This window comes from Dipodomys ordii, unplaced genomic scaffold (genome assembly GCF_000151885.1).
Source record: "Dipodomys ordii isolate 6190 unplaced genomic scaffold, Dord_2.0 Scaffold83, whole genome shotgun sequence".
Taxonomy (NCBI): Eukaryota; Metazoa; Chordata; class Mammalia; order Rodentia; family Heteromyidae; genus Dipodomys; species Dipodomys ordii.
The window spans coordinates 235,466-251,153 of NW_012267299.1; the positions used below are offsets into that span (position 1 = coordinate 235,466).

The window sequence follows — 15,688 nt, forward strand, 5'->3', positions numbered from 1 at the left end:
CCTGAACTCTGGGCCTGGGCTCTGTCCCTCAGCTCTTCAGCTCAAGGTTAGCGTTCTACCACTTGAGCCACAGCACCACTTCTGGCTTTTTTCTTATGTGGTGCTGAGGAATCGAACCCAGGGCCTCAGGCATGGAAGGCAAGTGCTCTACCACTGAGCCACCTTCCCAGCCCCTAACTGTTAACTTTTGAACTTTGTTGATAGACTTTAATAAAACAGTAAATGAAGTGTGTGTGTGTGTGTGTGTGTGTGTGTGTGTGTGTGTGTGTGTGTGTGTGTGTGTGTGTGTGTGTGGTCATCAAGGAAAGAAGAAAGATGCAAGTACAGAAAGAATATCAAGTGCTTCTGATGGTATTGTCAGATTTTCTTGTGGATAGGAAGTTTCTTTGCAATAGTGTGTTGACATATTCTTAGCAACTTCACATAATTATAATGTGGTTATATATTATATAGTCATAATACTCTTAAGTTATAAAGTAAGCATATTTAAAGTTTTCAAAGTACATTTGATCAGATAGAAAGGAGAGTCAGTATTTAATCTCTGAGTTATTATTTGACCATAAAAACAAAATGACTAAGATAGGCTTAACCAAGCTATTTAAATTGGCTGTTTGTCATACTGAACTCTTAAAATATGTTTTATTTTGTTATTTCAAAATATATTAGGAAAGAAAAAAGGTTAATGTGTAGTTTAAAATGTTTTTGTCTTGTTACAGGCAGCTGTTAAATCTAAGAAAGCTACAGATACCTATAAACTCTATGTGGAGAGATATGCATTAGCAAAAGCTGATTTTGAACAGAAAATGACAGAAACAGTTCAGGTTGGTAATTTTAAGACATTAAATTGAAAATAGCACATTTGTATTGTTTATAGTTATTAACACAATATTTGTCATACATAATTTAATCTTAGAAATGTTTAGATACCCAGACTAAATGTTCTAATATTGTGGTATTTTAAGGTATTGAATTTTGTTTGTGAGCTTGTGGACCAAGATGTTATAATGGTGGTGTCATAAGGACATATGCAGGTAGAAGAGGGTGTTTAAAGATAATTGAGCTGGGTGCTCAAGGCTCACGCCAATAGTACTGTCTACCTAGAAGGCTCAGATCTGAGGATCGTGGTTCAAAGCCAGCCCCGGCAGACTCTTATCTCCAGTAAAGCACCAAAAAACTGGAAGTGGTGCTGTGGCTCAAGTGGCAGAACGCTAGCTTTGAGCTAAAGAGCTCAGGGACAGCACCCAGGCCCAGAGTTTAAGCCCCATGACTGATTAAAGAAAAATTAAAATAAAACAATAAAAATAAAAAGTCTATCTTCCATAAACTTAGTTAAATTTTATCCAATTTGTGTATCCAATTTGATCTTCCTTAGAACGTAGTTAAAGGTCAGGTTTAAAGTAGGTGCTTTTCATAAATTGATTTCCATTCTTCTTTGTCTTTTTTCTTGTTTTACTTTCTTAGTATTTATCATTATCCTTTTCTTTTTTTTCTGTTCTGGTACTGGGGTTGTCACTTGAGCTACAGCCCTACTTCTGGCTTTTTGGTGATGATTGTAGATAAGAATCTTACAAACTTTTCTGCGTGGGCTGGCTTTGAACTGAGATCCTGAGATCTTAACCTCCTGAGTAGGGTTACAGGTGTGAGCCACCAATACCTTGCTGATTAAGATACTGGGAATTTAATTTTCTTTTTTTTTTTTCTGTTAAAACTCATTTTATTAAGAGAAAGGAAGAATCCTTTTAAAATTATCACTCTAAAGCCATATATCAAAACAAATCAAGAGACAGAACTTAATTTTACTATCATATTAAGTAGCTTACATACATACCTAGCTTTGTAGGGTTTTTTTTGTTTGTTTGGGTTTTTTGGACTGGTACTTGAGCTTGAACTCAGAGCCTGGGTACTATCCTTTAGCTTTTTTACTTAAGGCTGGTACTGTACCAACCATAGCTTGACTTCTGGCTTTTGATGGTTAATTACAGATAAGAGTCTCACTCAAACTTCCATCCTCCTATCTCAGACTCTTAAGTAGCTAGGATTATAAGCTTGGTCACCTGGCTTGTACTTTTTTTTCTTGGCATTAAATCATAAAATAGCTTTCTCTGTATCCTCACAATCTTTCAAAGGCCCACAGATATTCTATAAGGCATTCACAAAATAAGTGGCTTACAGTATTAGGTTTGCTTGTTTCTGTGCTTTGTGTTTGTGGTGGGCCAAAACTCTTGTGGTAAGGCTAGTAGTGGTTGGAACTTCTTTTTGGAACATAGTCATTGTTTAAGAAGCTAGAAACATAGTGAAGGACCTAGTGAGCTCTTTTACCCATATTTTTTGTTTGTTCTTTCTCAGTAAATTGCAGTTCTGTGAGAAGAGAAATTGATTGTTTTGTTTACTGTTACATCCTAAGCATTTAAAATAGTTCCCAGCTCATGGTACACATCTGATAAGCACAAAAGATGTACGTCATATAGATGTACTTTCTGTCTCACTTGAAGAAGTGAATGATTGACATCTCAGAAACCCAAAAGGCTTACATGCTACAATTCATCTGTCTTTATCTACCATTCCATAGGCTCTGTGGTAGATGCTGAATATGTAGATTATATCTGTAAATAATAAAACTTACATGGGTTTCATAGAACAGAATGAGAGGCAGACATTAAGCACTTGATTATGAGATAACAAATTATAAATATTACAAGGGAAAAGGGTATTTTCACTCCATGAGATAAGATAATAGGAATGACCTAATTTTTTCTTTTTCTTTTTTTTGTCAGTCATGGGGCTTGAACTCTGGGCCCTGGGCGCTGTCCCTCAGCTCTTCAGCTCAAGGCGAGTGCTCTACCACTTGAACCACAGTGCCACTTTTAGATTTTTCTGGCGGTTTATTGGAGATAAGAGTCTCATGGACTTTCCTGCCTGGGCTGGCTTTGACCTAATTTGGATTAGGTTATTTTTGGAGAGATAAAGCTTTTGGAGACATGAAACTAAGACTTAAAGAAGACTGGGAGGGGGCTGGGAAGGTGGCTCAGTAGTAGAATTCTTGCCTTGCATGCATGAGGCCCTGGATTTGATTCCTTAACTCTACATAAGCAGAAAAAGCTGGAAAGTGTCACTGTGACTCAAGTGGTAGAGTGTTAGTTGAAATGCTGAGGGTCAGTGCCCAGGCCCAGAGTTCAGGCCCTACAACCAACCAAAAAAAAAAAAGAATGACTGGGAGACTGGTAGAGCAAAAGTGTCCCCAAACTTTGGAGCCCAGAAATATAAAAGAAATTTAGTGATTTCTGATCACATTACTCTATGCTGAAGAAATTTAAACATTAAATATGAAGGGAAGTAATCTAATTTGATACAGAGAAAAATAATAAATCATTTAGGCCAGTTACTTAGAACCAGTTTAATTTGGCAATAAAGGGTAATCAGGTTTGTGTAGAAGAAATGATGAATGTATTTTGTTTGGATATTGATAGCTCAGCACTTCCCAAACTCTGTTTTGAGGAACATTGTGTGATAGTAATGTTTTTGGTTTTTTTTTTGTTGGTTGTGGAGCTTGAACTCTGGGCCTGGGCGCTGTCCCTGCACTCTTCAGCTCAAGCAAGTTCTCTACCCTGAGCCACAGCGCCACTTCTGGTTTTCTAGTGGTTTATCAGGCATAAGAGTCTCATGGACTATCCTGCCTGGGCTGGCTTTGAACCTTGATCCTCAGATCTCAGCCTCCTGAGTAGCTAGGATTACAGGCGTGAGCCATCAGTGCCCAGCTGATAGTGATGTTTAAGGGGCAAGTAAAACATTAAATAAGGTTGTGAGGTCAAACTTTAGAAAACACTGGTTTAAGCAAAATGAAGTTCCATTGTTCCAGTATTTCTCAGGACTTTTTAATGCTTATTGTGAAGCCAAGGCTAGCAGCAACTTTTTCTCTCAGGAATAAATGTTAGAGTAGCTTGGAGGTTTTTCCAGACAACATCCCGACCTGTTCTACCCATTCCTCAGGCAGCACTTGGAGGACCTGTGTGTTTTATGCTGATCTGATCCTATCCTTACCTTTGGTGCTGTGTTGAGAGTATACAGGCTTTCTTACAAATGACAGACTACCTCTTTTGGAGAATACATTAAACATATCAAGGATTGTAAAGACATTTTAAAAGTCTTTATTTAGATTATGAAGCCTTCAGAGGTAAACTCTAGCTTTTGATCTGCTATCATACAATTTTTCAGTTTTAGAAACTTTTCTCCCTTGGCTTTTGTAATTATTCTCTTGGGTCTCCTGTTTTTTAAACCATGTTTATAGAGTTGAACTTGAATTATTTTTAAGCTCTAGAAAAGTTTATATAAGCAAAATACATTAACTTTTCTCTGAACTGTTTTTTAGCGTAAATACATCTGTCTAGATGTATTGTTAAATGCTATCTAAACTAACTTGCAGGACTGGGAAGGTGGCTTAGTAGTAGAGCGCTTGCCTTGCATGCATGAGGCCCTGGGTTCGATTCCTCAGTACCACATAAACAAAAAAATAGCCGGAAGTGGTGCTGTGGCTCAAGTGGTAGAGTGCTAGCCTTGAGCTGAAGAACTGAGGGACAGTGCCCAGGCCCAGAGTTCAGGCCCCACGCTCGGACCCCCCCCCCAAAAAAAAATTAACTTACTTAAGTTGGTTATCTAAATTGAAATGATTTCTAAAATCTTTTGATCCCAGAATATGTTTTTGTATGCATCTATATTTTTATGTGTAACTACCCAGAAATTTTATGTTTTACTGTCCAGAAATTTCAAGATATTGAAGAAACTCATCTCATTCACATAAAGGAAATTATAGGATCCTTATTGAATGCCATAAAGGAAATTCATTTGCAAATAGGTCAGGTAAGTACATTATTTTACTTGATGCTCAGCTGATTTATGAAAATTTTTGGCACTTTACAAATATCAGTGTCTAAAGCTCACAGATATACTGAATTAATGCCTGTAAGAATATGTATTTAGATGTATTTTTAATTATTTACTCATCAAGCATGTAATTCAAATTATTTATAGGATAATTATAGCTAAGTGCTATAGTATTTAGTTACTATATAAGAATATAGTTAGTATATAGCTAAATGACTATAGTTATTTTAAATAGCTTGTTACAATTTTTAAAAAACAAACTGTACATTTTTCTTTTATAGTATTCAAAAATTACTAATTTTTAAATATTTCTGATTGCAAGTTTTACTATGTGTAGCTGTGTATCGGTGGTTTATGCCTATAATCCTAGCTATTCACAAAGCTGAGATCTGAAAATTGCTGTTTAAATCTGGGCAGACAGCAAACAAGCAGAACTGGAGGTATGGCTCAAATGGTAGAACACCAGCTTAAGTAAAAAAGCCGAACAAGACTCCAAGGTCAAGCTCTGGTGTTGGCACCAAAAAAAAGTTTTATTTTTAGATAGAGCAGAAACTTTTGTAAGTTAAAGAACTTGAACTTAGAAATATTTTGAAAATATAGAGGAAGTTTAATTATAATTTATAATTTAGGGTACATTAAACTGTAGTAGAGTAGGATGAAGTCTGTTATGCTTTGCTACTAAAATCCCAAACTATTATCATTGTCTTTTTTTTTTTTTTGCCATTACAATTAATTTTTTTGACAGCACTAGGGTTTGAATTCACTCCCTAGTGTTGGCTATATAAGTGTTCTACCATTTAAGCCATTATTGATTTTATAAATTTGTATTGTTTTTGTAAGTTTTAATTAGCATAAGAATTTTGGTGGAAAAAGAAAAAAATGGTCTTTGTTTTGTTTTAATAGGTTCATGAAGAGTTTATAAATAATATGGCTAATACAACAGTTGAAAGTTTGATACAAAAATTTGCTGAATCAAAAGGCACTGGGAAGGAAAGACCTGGTAAGATGATTAAGCACAAGGGAAACATTTTCAAATTTGTAAATCTCATAACAAATGTTTGCCTTTTTTACTTCCCTTTTTGAGATGGAGTCTCACTCTGTAGCCCAGGTTGGTCCAGATCATCATCTTTGTGTCTCAGTCTCCCAGGTTGTGGGATTACAGATGAGCCACATATCTGAATAATATTTGTCTTTAAATTCATCTGTACCATGGGTGATTTTAACTTTTCATCCTGTATCTGAACTGAATCATACTTTCAAACTATAAAATAGAACATACCTAAAAATCTGCATAGAATCTCAGCTATTATATTCTATGGAGATTTTTGTTGTAGCATTTAGCAGTTGATAATTTAGTAGTATTTAATTTAGTTTTTAGAGCTGGGAGCTCATGGCTTATACCTGTAGTCCTAGTTACCAAGGAGGCTGAGATCTGAGGATCACGGTTTGAGGAAAGCATGAACAATATAAAGTTCTTTGGAGACTTTTATATCCAATTAACCAGTGAAATCTGGAAGTGGAGATAAGTTTCAGTTGCTCTTGTGCATGCACTTGTGCCCTCTCTCTCTTTCTCTCTCTCTGTCTTTCTCTCTCTCTCTCTCATCCACCTTCCACAAAAATTATATAACCTTTACTAAACTATTTACAATTTGTTAGAGTTTGTGAAAGGAAATTAGCTACAGAAAGCCATTTTAATAAGTTTGGGAGAGAATTTTAAGCCCTTTGACCGTTGAGATCAACATAGACTCTTAGAATTTAATTTCTTTTTTTTGTCAGTCGTGGGCCTAAACTCTGAGCCTGGGTGCTGTCCCTCAGCTCAGCTCTTTAGCTCAAGGCTAGTGCTCTACCACTTGAACCACAGCGCCACTCCCGGCTTTTTCTGCTTATGTGGTGCTGAGAAATTGAACCCAGTGCCTCATGCATGCAAGGCAAGCACTCTACCACTGAGCCACCTTCCCAGCCCTACAATTTAATTTCTTGCCAGCCACTGGTGGCTTATACCTGTAATCCTAGCTACTCAGGAGGCTGATATTTGAGGATCACAGTTCAAAGCCAGTCTAGGCAGGAAAGTCTGTGAGACTTTTATCTTCAATAAACTACTCAGCAAATGTAAGTGGCACTGTGGCTCAAGTGAGCTGAAGAACTGAGGGCTAGTGCCCAGGCCCAGATCCAGACCCAGAGTCAGATTTCAAGCCCCATGACCAACCAAAAAAAAAAAAAAAAAGAATTTAATTTCTTTTCCTATGCACATACACATTGAACAAATATTTTTATCAAGTGTCAGTAGTACAATGGACATTGTTCTAACATTAGGATTATACCAGTGAGAGAACGAAAATAGGAATCTTACTTTCTGGTTTTATTAATAAATGATCATAGGAACCCAAATCTTACTTATTTTTTCCTCCCCAGTCCCAGGGCTTGAACTCAGGCCCTTTACACTGTCCCTGAATCTCTCTACACTCTACCACTTGAGCTGCAGCACCACTTTGGGCTTTTTCTGTTTATGTGGTACTGAGGAATCGAACCCAGGGCTTTATGCATGCAAAACAAGCATTTTACCACTAGGCCACATTCCCAGCCCCCCAAATTCTACTTTTGAAACACCTTATTATATAGCACATATAATAAATAGACTATTTTTTGAATTTGCTTATTAGTTACTGTAAGATACTTGTTTCACTCCACAAGTAAATATAACTCAGTCCAGTTAAGAAGTTAAAATATAGTATGGAATTCAGAAAAATAGAGGTTTTGTGGAGATAGATATCTGGCAGCCATTTTTCTTTAGCATCGTTCACAGAACCTAGTTTCTTTTTTACAAATTTCATTACTTCTCAAATCTTATTGATTGAATTGTGTTAGTATTTCTCCCTCAGATCTCCCTCAGATCCCATTCTTTCTCTACCTGCCTGATGAATTTGCATGTTACCTATCCTAGGACAGTAGAGGTTTTTTCCTACAGTTCTATTTATATGTTATAGCAATTCACCTTTTGAATATACAGTTATAAACTATTAGTGTACTTCTTGTAATCTTTAAATTTGCATTATAGACAGAATGAAAGTTACACTTCAAATTTGGATTCAAAGCCTTTAAGTGCTGAGGTTGATCATTTTTGCTTTTTATCACTTTGGATTGTTCTTGTTCTGGGACTTTGGCCAACCTGAAAACTGTACTGTTTTCTCTCTCTACCCAAATTTTCCCAGTAGTACATTAGTTTTCCTAATGTCCTTCAAAGATTTTCTTCAAGCCTCCCATGTATGTGCAAAATAAATACATACTTAAAGAGCCAGTTATATATTACTTTCTTTATTGAAAATGCCACAAAACTTTATTCTCTATTTATTTAATTTTATTTTGGGTTTGGTCGTGGGGCGTGTCTGGGCCTGGGTGTTGTCCCTCAGCTCTTCAGCTCAAGGCTAGCGCTCTACCACTTGAGCCACAGTGCCACTTCCGGGTTTTTTCTTTTTGCTTATGTGATGCTGAGGAATTGAACCCAGGGCCTCAGGCATGCAAGGCAAGCGCTCTACCACTGAGCTACCTTCCCAGCCTATTCCTTTTTTTAATCATTGCTGTCTGCCTTAAATTAATTAGCTAATTTATTTATGGTACTGTTTTGAACTTGGTGCTTAGTAGGCTGGCAATCTACCACTCTTTTAATACTTTCTTGCTCTAGTTATTTTTGAAATAGGGTCTTGCTTTTTGCCCAGACCAGCCTGGACCACAATCACCCAATTTATGTTTCCTCTTTTATCTGGGATGATAGGCATGTGCCACCATGCCTAGCTTTTTCTTTTGAGATAGGGATGTCTTGAACTTTTTTTAACCTGGCCTATCCTGGTGCTAAAATCCTCTCAATATTAGCTTCATATGCAGCTGGACAGATAAGCATTCACCACTATGCTCAGTAGTTAGCTGAGGTATCGTCTTGTGTATGGTCTTTTAAGACTGGCCTCAAACTACAGTCCTGCTTTCTGCCTTCCGAGTAGGTAAGATCATAGGCATGAGCCACTAGCCTCTGAGCTAAGTTTGGCATTTGTGAAAAAAATCAATTATTAAATCTTTTTTTAATATTTTTGTTGAATGATGAACAAATATAATGTTAAGATTAGAGCATTAAAGAGATTGAAGTGAATGATGTTACTATTAGAAAAGTCATATGAACACTAAATATTTATGGTAAATGTTTAGTGAGCACTTAGCTCCATGTTATGAACCATGCCAATCGCTTTGCAGGCACACTTTTTACCAACTCTTGAAGCTCTTTGATTCCAGTTTTACAGATGTGGAAATATTGAGAAGGTAAATGATTTGCCTAATCCAATGTGTAGTAGAACTGGGCTTCCATTTCTAGGATTTTTGATCCCAAGACTGATGCTTTGGAAAAATTAGAATAGACTGAATGAGAGAAAAAGATACGTATATGATATATGAAGATATATGAAGATGGTAAAGTGTTTAAGAATAGTATGACGTTCCAGAACCCCTTCCAAAAGAGATTAACTTACAAATGAAGACCAGTAAAGGGGGTAGAAAACAATTGGAGAACAAGTGGAATTTACATAGACTCTTTAGAAGAGTTGATAGAATGAAATATATTGGCCAGTTAAAAATGCCTCAGGAGGAAAAACATAATTGGTAGATTATAGTTATTAGTATTCTAGTTGTGACGATATAGTTTTGTTTTATAAAAATATTATCATGGGAAATTGAGCAGGGTATACTAGGGTTCTCTTAGATTGCTTTTTACAATATATGTGAATTAGTTATCTCAGTAAAAACTTCAGTTATAAATATGCCTTGAATTGAAGTGTTAACTTTTTCCTTTCAAGTCATAGATGATCCAGAGCTTTTTTTTTGGTCGGTCGTGGGACCTGAACTCTCTGCTTGGGCACTGTCCTCAGCTCTTCAGCTCAAGGCTAGCCATAGCCCACTTCTGGCTTTTTTCTGCTTATATGGTGCTGAGGAATCGAACCCAAGGCCTCATGCATGCAACGCAAGTACTCTACCACTGAGCCACCTTCCCAGCCCTCCAGAGCATATTTTAGAAAAAAGAAAGAAAGAAACCAGAAAATCAGCTTAAAGATAGATCAACAGTTTTTTCAAATATTAAATCAGAATGGTTGGAATATTAAAATGAAAAGCTGAAGTTGTACAAGGTCTTTCTGTGAAGTGCAGGCTGGCCTGGAGCTCTCAGTTCTCCAGCCTTAGCACAGGCATCAGCCTTCATGCCTAGCTTTGATTTGGCTTTTTTTTTTCTTTTTAGGTGATTGGCATTTTGGAATGTCAGTTCTTGATTTGTCTTTGTTTTTTATTTTTTCTTCTACTCTTTTGACTTCACTGGGGTCCTTTACTGCTTCTTCACTTATTTGCCACTGTTGTTTCCTAAGGCATTGCTCACACAAAGGCTGACAAGTATATGGCTCGCGTACAGTCTTACTCATGGAAGATACTGCTAGTAGATCATTGCATTTTTCATCCAAAGAAGACTTAGGAATTCCTCTTATCACAGTACTGCAGGCAGCTTCTGGCCAGTATTGGAAATGGGCACTCAGGTCAAAATCGGTCATTTCTGGCTCAGTTTAATAGAGACTTTTTTGTTTGCAAATGTCAGCAAGCTTAAGCAAAAATTCCATGCCTTGATCTTTTCTTTAACCTAGACTGACAGGAATGCATTAAAATACCTCTAAGCCTTTTTTTAAGTTTTTTTTTTTTAATTTTTTTTTTTTTTGGGTCCGGTTGTGGGGCCTGAACTCTGGGCATGGGCGCTGTCCCTCAGCTCTTCAGCTCAAGGTTAGCACTCTATACCACTGAGCCACCTTCCCAGCCCCTTTAAGCCTTCTTTTTTGTTTCGTTTTGTGCTGGTCCTAGAGCTGGAACTCAGGGCCTGAGCACTGTCCGTAGGCTTTTTTTTGCTCTAGGCTTGTGCTCTAAGCTCCACTTTGTCTTTTTGGTGGTTAATTATAGATAAGTCTCATGGAATTTCCTGCCAGGCTGACTTTGAACCACAATTCTCAGAGCTTAGCCTCCTGAGAAGCTAGGGTTACAGGTGGGAGCCACTAGTGCCTGGTAAGACTTCATGTTATTCTTTTTTGTTCCAATGTTTGTCTCTGCTTGGCTTTACTTTCTTAAACTCTTCTTGAATTGGCTGGGAGGGAAGGCATCAGTACCACTAAACCTTTATCTATTTCGATGAGCTTCCAAGTAGAAAAACTTTATTTTTTCTTATTGTCAACATACTACTTTTCAGGAAGATTCTCCTTTTATCACATGCTTGTTTTTGAGTAAGTCATTGTGTTAAGGATAGTGGGATATTATAACTGATCAACATAGGACATGGGACAAAATGCTTTCTGAGGAAATTGTAGAGTCACCACATAAAGCACTGAAAATAACATCCTCAAAGTGTGTGTGTGTGTGTGTGTGTGTGTGTGTGTACACTCGCTTGTGCGACTTGAACTCTGGGTCTGGGTGCTGTCCCTTAGCTCTTCAGCTCAAGGTTAGCATTCAACCACTTCAGCTATAGCACCACTTCTGGTTTTCTGGTTGTTTATTGGAGATAAGAGTCTCACAGTCTTTGAACAGTGATCCTCAGATCTTAGCCTCCTGAGTAGCTAGGATTACAGCACCCCGCATAATTGTTTTTTTAAGTGCAGGTATTAGGGCTTAAACTCTAGGCCTGGCTGTTGACCTTCAACTTTTTTACTCAAAGCTAGTGCTCTACTACTTGAGCTACAGCTCTTCTTCTGGCTTTTTGGTGGTTAGTTGTAGATAAGAGTCTCATGGACCTTCCTGCTGGGCTAGCTATATGAATATCTCTACTTGTGAGTAGCTAGGATTATAGATATGAGCCACTGGTCCTGGCAAAATAAAACGCTTTAAAACTGGGAGGATTTGGGGCTAGAAAAGTGGCTCAGCGATAGAGTGCTTGCCTCGTATGCATGAGGCCCTGGGTTCTATCCTCAGCACCACAAAAACAGAAAAGGCCAGAAGTGGCACTGTGGCTCAAGTGGTAGTGTGCTAGCCTTGAGCTGAAGAGCTCAGGGACAGTACCCAGGCCTAGAGTTCAAGCCCCACAACTGATAAAACAAAAAACAAAAACTGGGAGAATTGTTTCAATTGTAGGACTTAATTGTGTTATTAATATTAATCAAAACAATCAGTGTAGAAAATAGGGATTCATTTTATAGTTAGAAGTAAAGAAAATTACTTAGTTTTAGAATCATAGAATTTTATTGCTTAACAAAGACCTTAAAAATAGTTACTCCCTGGCTGGGAAGGTGGCTCAGTGGTAGAGCACTTGACTTGCATGCTTGAGGCCCTGGGTTCGATTCCTCAGCACCACATAAGGAAAAAGCTGGAAGTGGCGCTGTGTCTCAAGTGGTAGAGTGCTAGCCTTGAGCTGAAGAGCTGAGGGACAGCGCCCAGGCCCAGAGGTCAGGCCCCATGACAGGACCTCCCCCCCCCAAAAAAAAAAGTTACTCCCAAGCCATTTATCTAATATGCAAAAATATGTTGGATATTAAATATTGTACTAATTTCATTTATTAGTCTTTTTTTTGGGGGGGTCTGGGCACTCTCCCTCAGCTCTTCAGCTCAAGGCTAGCGCTCTACCACTTGAGCCACAGCACCACTTCCAGCTTTTTCTGCTTATGCGGTGCTGAAAAATTGATCCCAGGGCCTCATGCATGCAAAGGCAAGCATGCTACCACCGAGCCACCTTCCCAGCCCCCATTTACTAGAGTCTTACAAGTGAATTAAAATTTTGTCAGTTCTCAGTATTAGAGATTGCTGCTCTTACCTTATTCATCATAACATTCCATGTGCTCACCTATTAATGAATTTCTCAGTGAAATTTTCAACAAATATGCAATTATTTTATAAATTCAATTCACTTGATTAGGTCTTTAAAATAACATCACAGATGGCCTCATTTTAGGAATATTTTAGTTTAGGTTTTTTTTTTTTTTTTTTGGGTGTGGTCCTGGGGTCCTGAACTCTGGGCCTGGGCGCTGTCCCTCAGCTCTTCAGCTCAAGGCTAGCGCTCTACCACTTGAGCCATAGTGCCACTTCTGGCTTTTTTCTTTTTGCTTATGTGGTGCTGAGGAATTGAACCCAGGGCCTCAGGCATGCAAGGCAAGGGCTCTCCCACTGAGCCACCTTCCCAGCCCTAGGAATATTTTAGAATCTGGCTGATTTTTCTTGTTTGTATTGCAGAGCAGTAATATTTATTTATTTATTTATTTATTTTATTTTGTCAGTTGCTTGAACTTGGGGCCCAGGTGCTCTCCCTGAGCTCTTTTGCTCAAGGCTAGTGTTCTACCACTTTGAGTCACAGTGCCATTTTTGGTGGTTAATTGGAGGTAAGAGTCTCACAGACTTTCCTGCCTGGGCTGGCTTTGAACTACAATCTTTAGCTCTTAGCCTCCTGACTAGCTAAGGATTACAAGTGTAGGTCACCAGTGACTGGCTTTAGGGCAGTAATTTATACTCTGCTCTTCACCAAAAGTGAAAACAACATTTTCTGAAAACAGTTTTAGGTTCCAGGTCCAAACTCCAGCTGTTTCACATGACAGGTCTGGCCACTGTCCCAAATAGAGACATGGTAAAGGGTAGAAAAAGGAGGTTTATTATGTATCACATGGCACAAGGAGATCAAACTTCATCCATCTTCAGCTATCTTCTCAAAGCATACAATTTCTTTAAAATAAACAGAGGGAATTGGGGCTGAGAGTGAGAAGAATGCATAAACGGTTCCAGTCATGGGTGTTTTTTGGTGGTCACTTCTATTCTTTGTTGGGAGTGGTTCAAGGGAGTTGTTACAGCTTTTTCACTTCACAGCAGCAGCTTGGGTTAGATAAACAATCCATTGACAGTTGGCAATAGCTAATCTGTCCTGGATTCCAAGATGGCTGGGAGTGATTGCAGGGCAAAGAACATAGATATAAAAAAGAGGCTGGAATACCTAATTTTTACCCTGTTTTAAGCTAATTTATGGGCTTAAGTAAGGAGTTAGTGTTTTTCAGGGAAAATAACTTCTTAGCCCTTGTATAAGACCTTACGTCTCTGTTCCTTTACCTGTAAAGTAGGGATAATACTAGTACTTACTTCATAGAATTGTGGGGTTTACATGGAGATAATGTTGTAACATTATTAAGAATTCAATAAATACCATTTTATAAAAATGAGTGGCATTTCCTGATTAATAGCTATTGTTTCTTTATAATTTTAAGCTTATTGGTTTTAAGACATATAAAATATATAGAAAATTCCTATAACTGAATGGCAGGAGATGAGAAGGTAGACATGGGCTGTTTCAGGTTTGCTGTTGATGTCATGTATATAGGTGACTTGCTTTAAAAAAAGTGGTCTTACAAGTAACTTTTTATTTATTTTTTTTGGTCGGTTGTGGGGCCTGAACTCCGGGCCTGGGCTCTGTCCCTCAGCTCTTCAGCTCAAGGCTAGCGCTCTACCACTTGAGTGTCAGCCCCACTTCTGGCTTTTTCTGCTTATGTGGTGCTGAGGAATTGAACCCGGGGCCTCATGCATTCAAGTCAAGCACTCTACCACTGAGCCACCTTCCCAGCCCCTCAAGTAACTTTTTAATGAAAGGATGTGGTGTGGATTAGAGTGGAAGGTTAAGTTACTGCTCTTTTAAATATTTGCTTAGCTTATTTATACCTGAACAAAGGATTCCAATTTACAGTGACAGAAATGTGGTGTTTTTAAGAGCAGTACCATACTACAGGTTTTGTATGTGAGTAGATGGAATTCATGTACTTAAAGGATTTGTTATTTATGTTGAATTATAATCTACTGTTGTTTTATACTATTGATTTCTATCAACATTTATTTCTGTTGTTTTGTAAGGGCTCCCCCTGGTGGATGAGTTTCTTTTAAAAGCAGAACATAAGTCTTGTTTTAATCACAAAACAGGAGCCTTGGGTTTTTTTGCTTTTTGTTTTTTTTTTCTCTCCCCCCCCTTGTTTTTTTTTTTTTTTTCTTAAATGCATATGAAAAGTTAACTATTTCTCTGGTGCTAAAAAGCAACTCCATTTAATCTTTAGTCTGCTGCAAGGTATTATCTCTCAGTTTATCTCTTCAGCTCTTGTGTAAATCAAATACTTTCAGAGCATTGAGACTTTCCTGACTCATTGAAATAGTATGGTAAGTCCTGGCATTTTTTTTAATTGCTTAAATGAAATATTGCCTAGTTCCTCTGGAATTTGTTATTTATTTATTTTTTTGGGGGGTCCGGTCGTGGGGCCTGAACTCTGGCCTGGGTGTTGTCCCTCAGCTTTTCAGCTCAAGGCTAGCACTCTACCACTTGAGCCACAGCACCACTTCCGGCTTTTTTTTTCTGCTTATGTGGTGCTAAGGAATCGAACCCAGGGCCTCATGCATGCAAGGCAAGTGCTGTACCACTGAGCCACCTTCCCAGCCCCTCCTCTGGAATTTGAATCACTGGAAATGGATACTTTGAATACCAAAGTACCTGTGGCCAGTCTTGAAGAAAAAGGTGTTTTCTAATTTTAGGACATTATCCTAGTAATACTAGTTACTATGTATTTTCATTTGTTAAAGGATCCATATTTTTATGTTTTCTATTTTAAAATGATTCTACTGACTTTACTGTCTGCTTTTAATGCAGCTTTTCTTTTTTTTTTTATTGTCAAGATACTATACAGAGGGTTACAGTTACATGAGTAAGATAATGAATACACTTCCTATTGAGCATTGTTACCCCCTCCATTGTTTTCACCCTACCATCCTTTCCCTCCCTACCTTCCCCAAGGTTCTTTTTTTT

The 15,688-nt window shown here is 37.9% G+C and overlaps 1 protein-coding gene across 1 annotated transcript in view; it reads left to right on the forward strand.

Moving 5' to 3' along the window:
- Fcho2 (FCH domain only 2) overlaps window positions 1-15,688 on the forward strand; it is a 133,538-nt gene that overhangs the window by 43,636 nt on the left and 74,214 nt on the right. Inside the window, exons 6-8 of the mRNA XM_013025285.1 lie at window positions 717-821; window positions 4,756-4,854; window positions 5,782-5,878. Coding sequence (XP_012880739.1) covers window positions 717-821; window positions 4,756-4,854; window positions 5,782-5,878 — 301 coding nt within the window. The remainder of the gene's footprint in view (window positions 1-716; window positions 822-4,755; window positions 4,855-5,781; window positions 5,879-15,688) is intronic.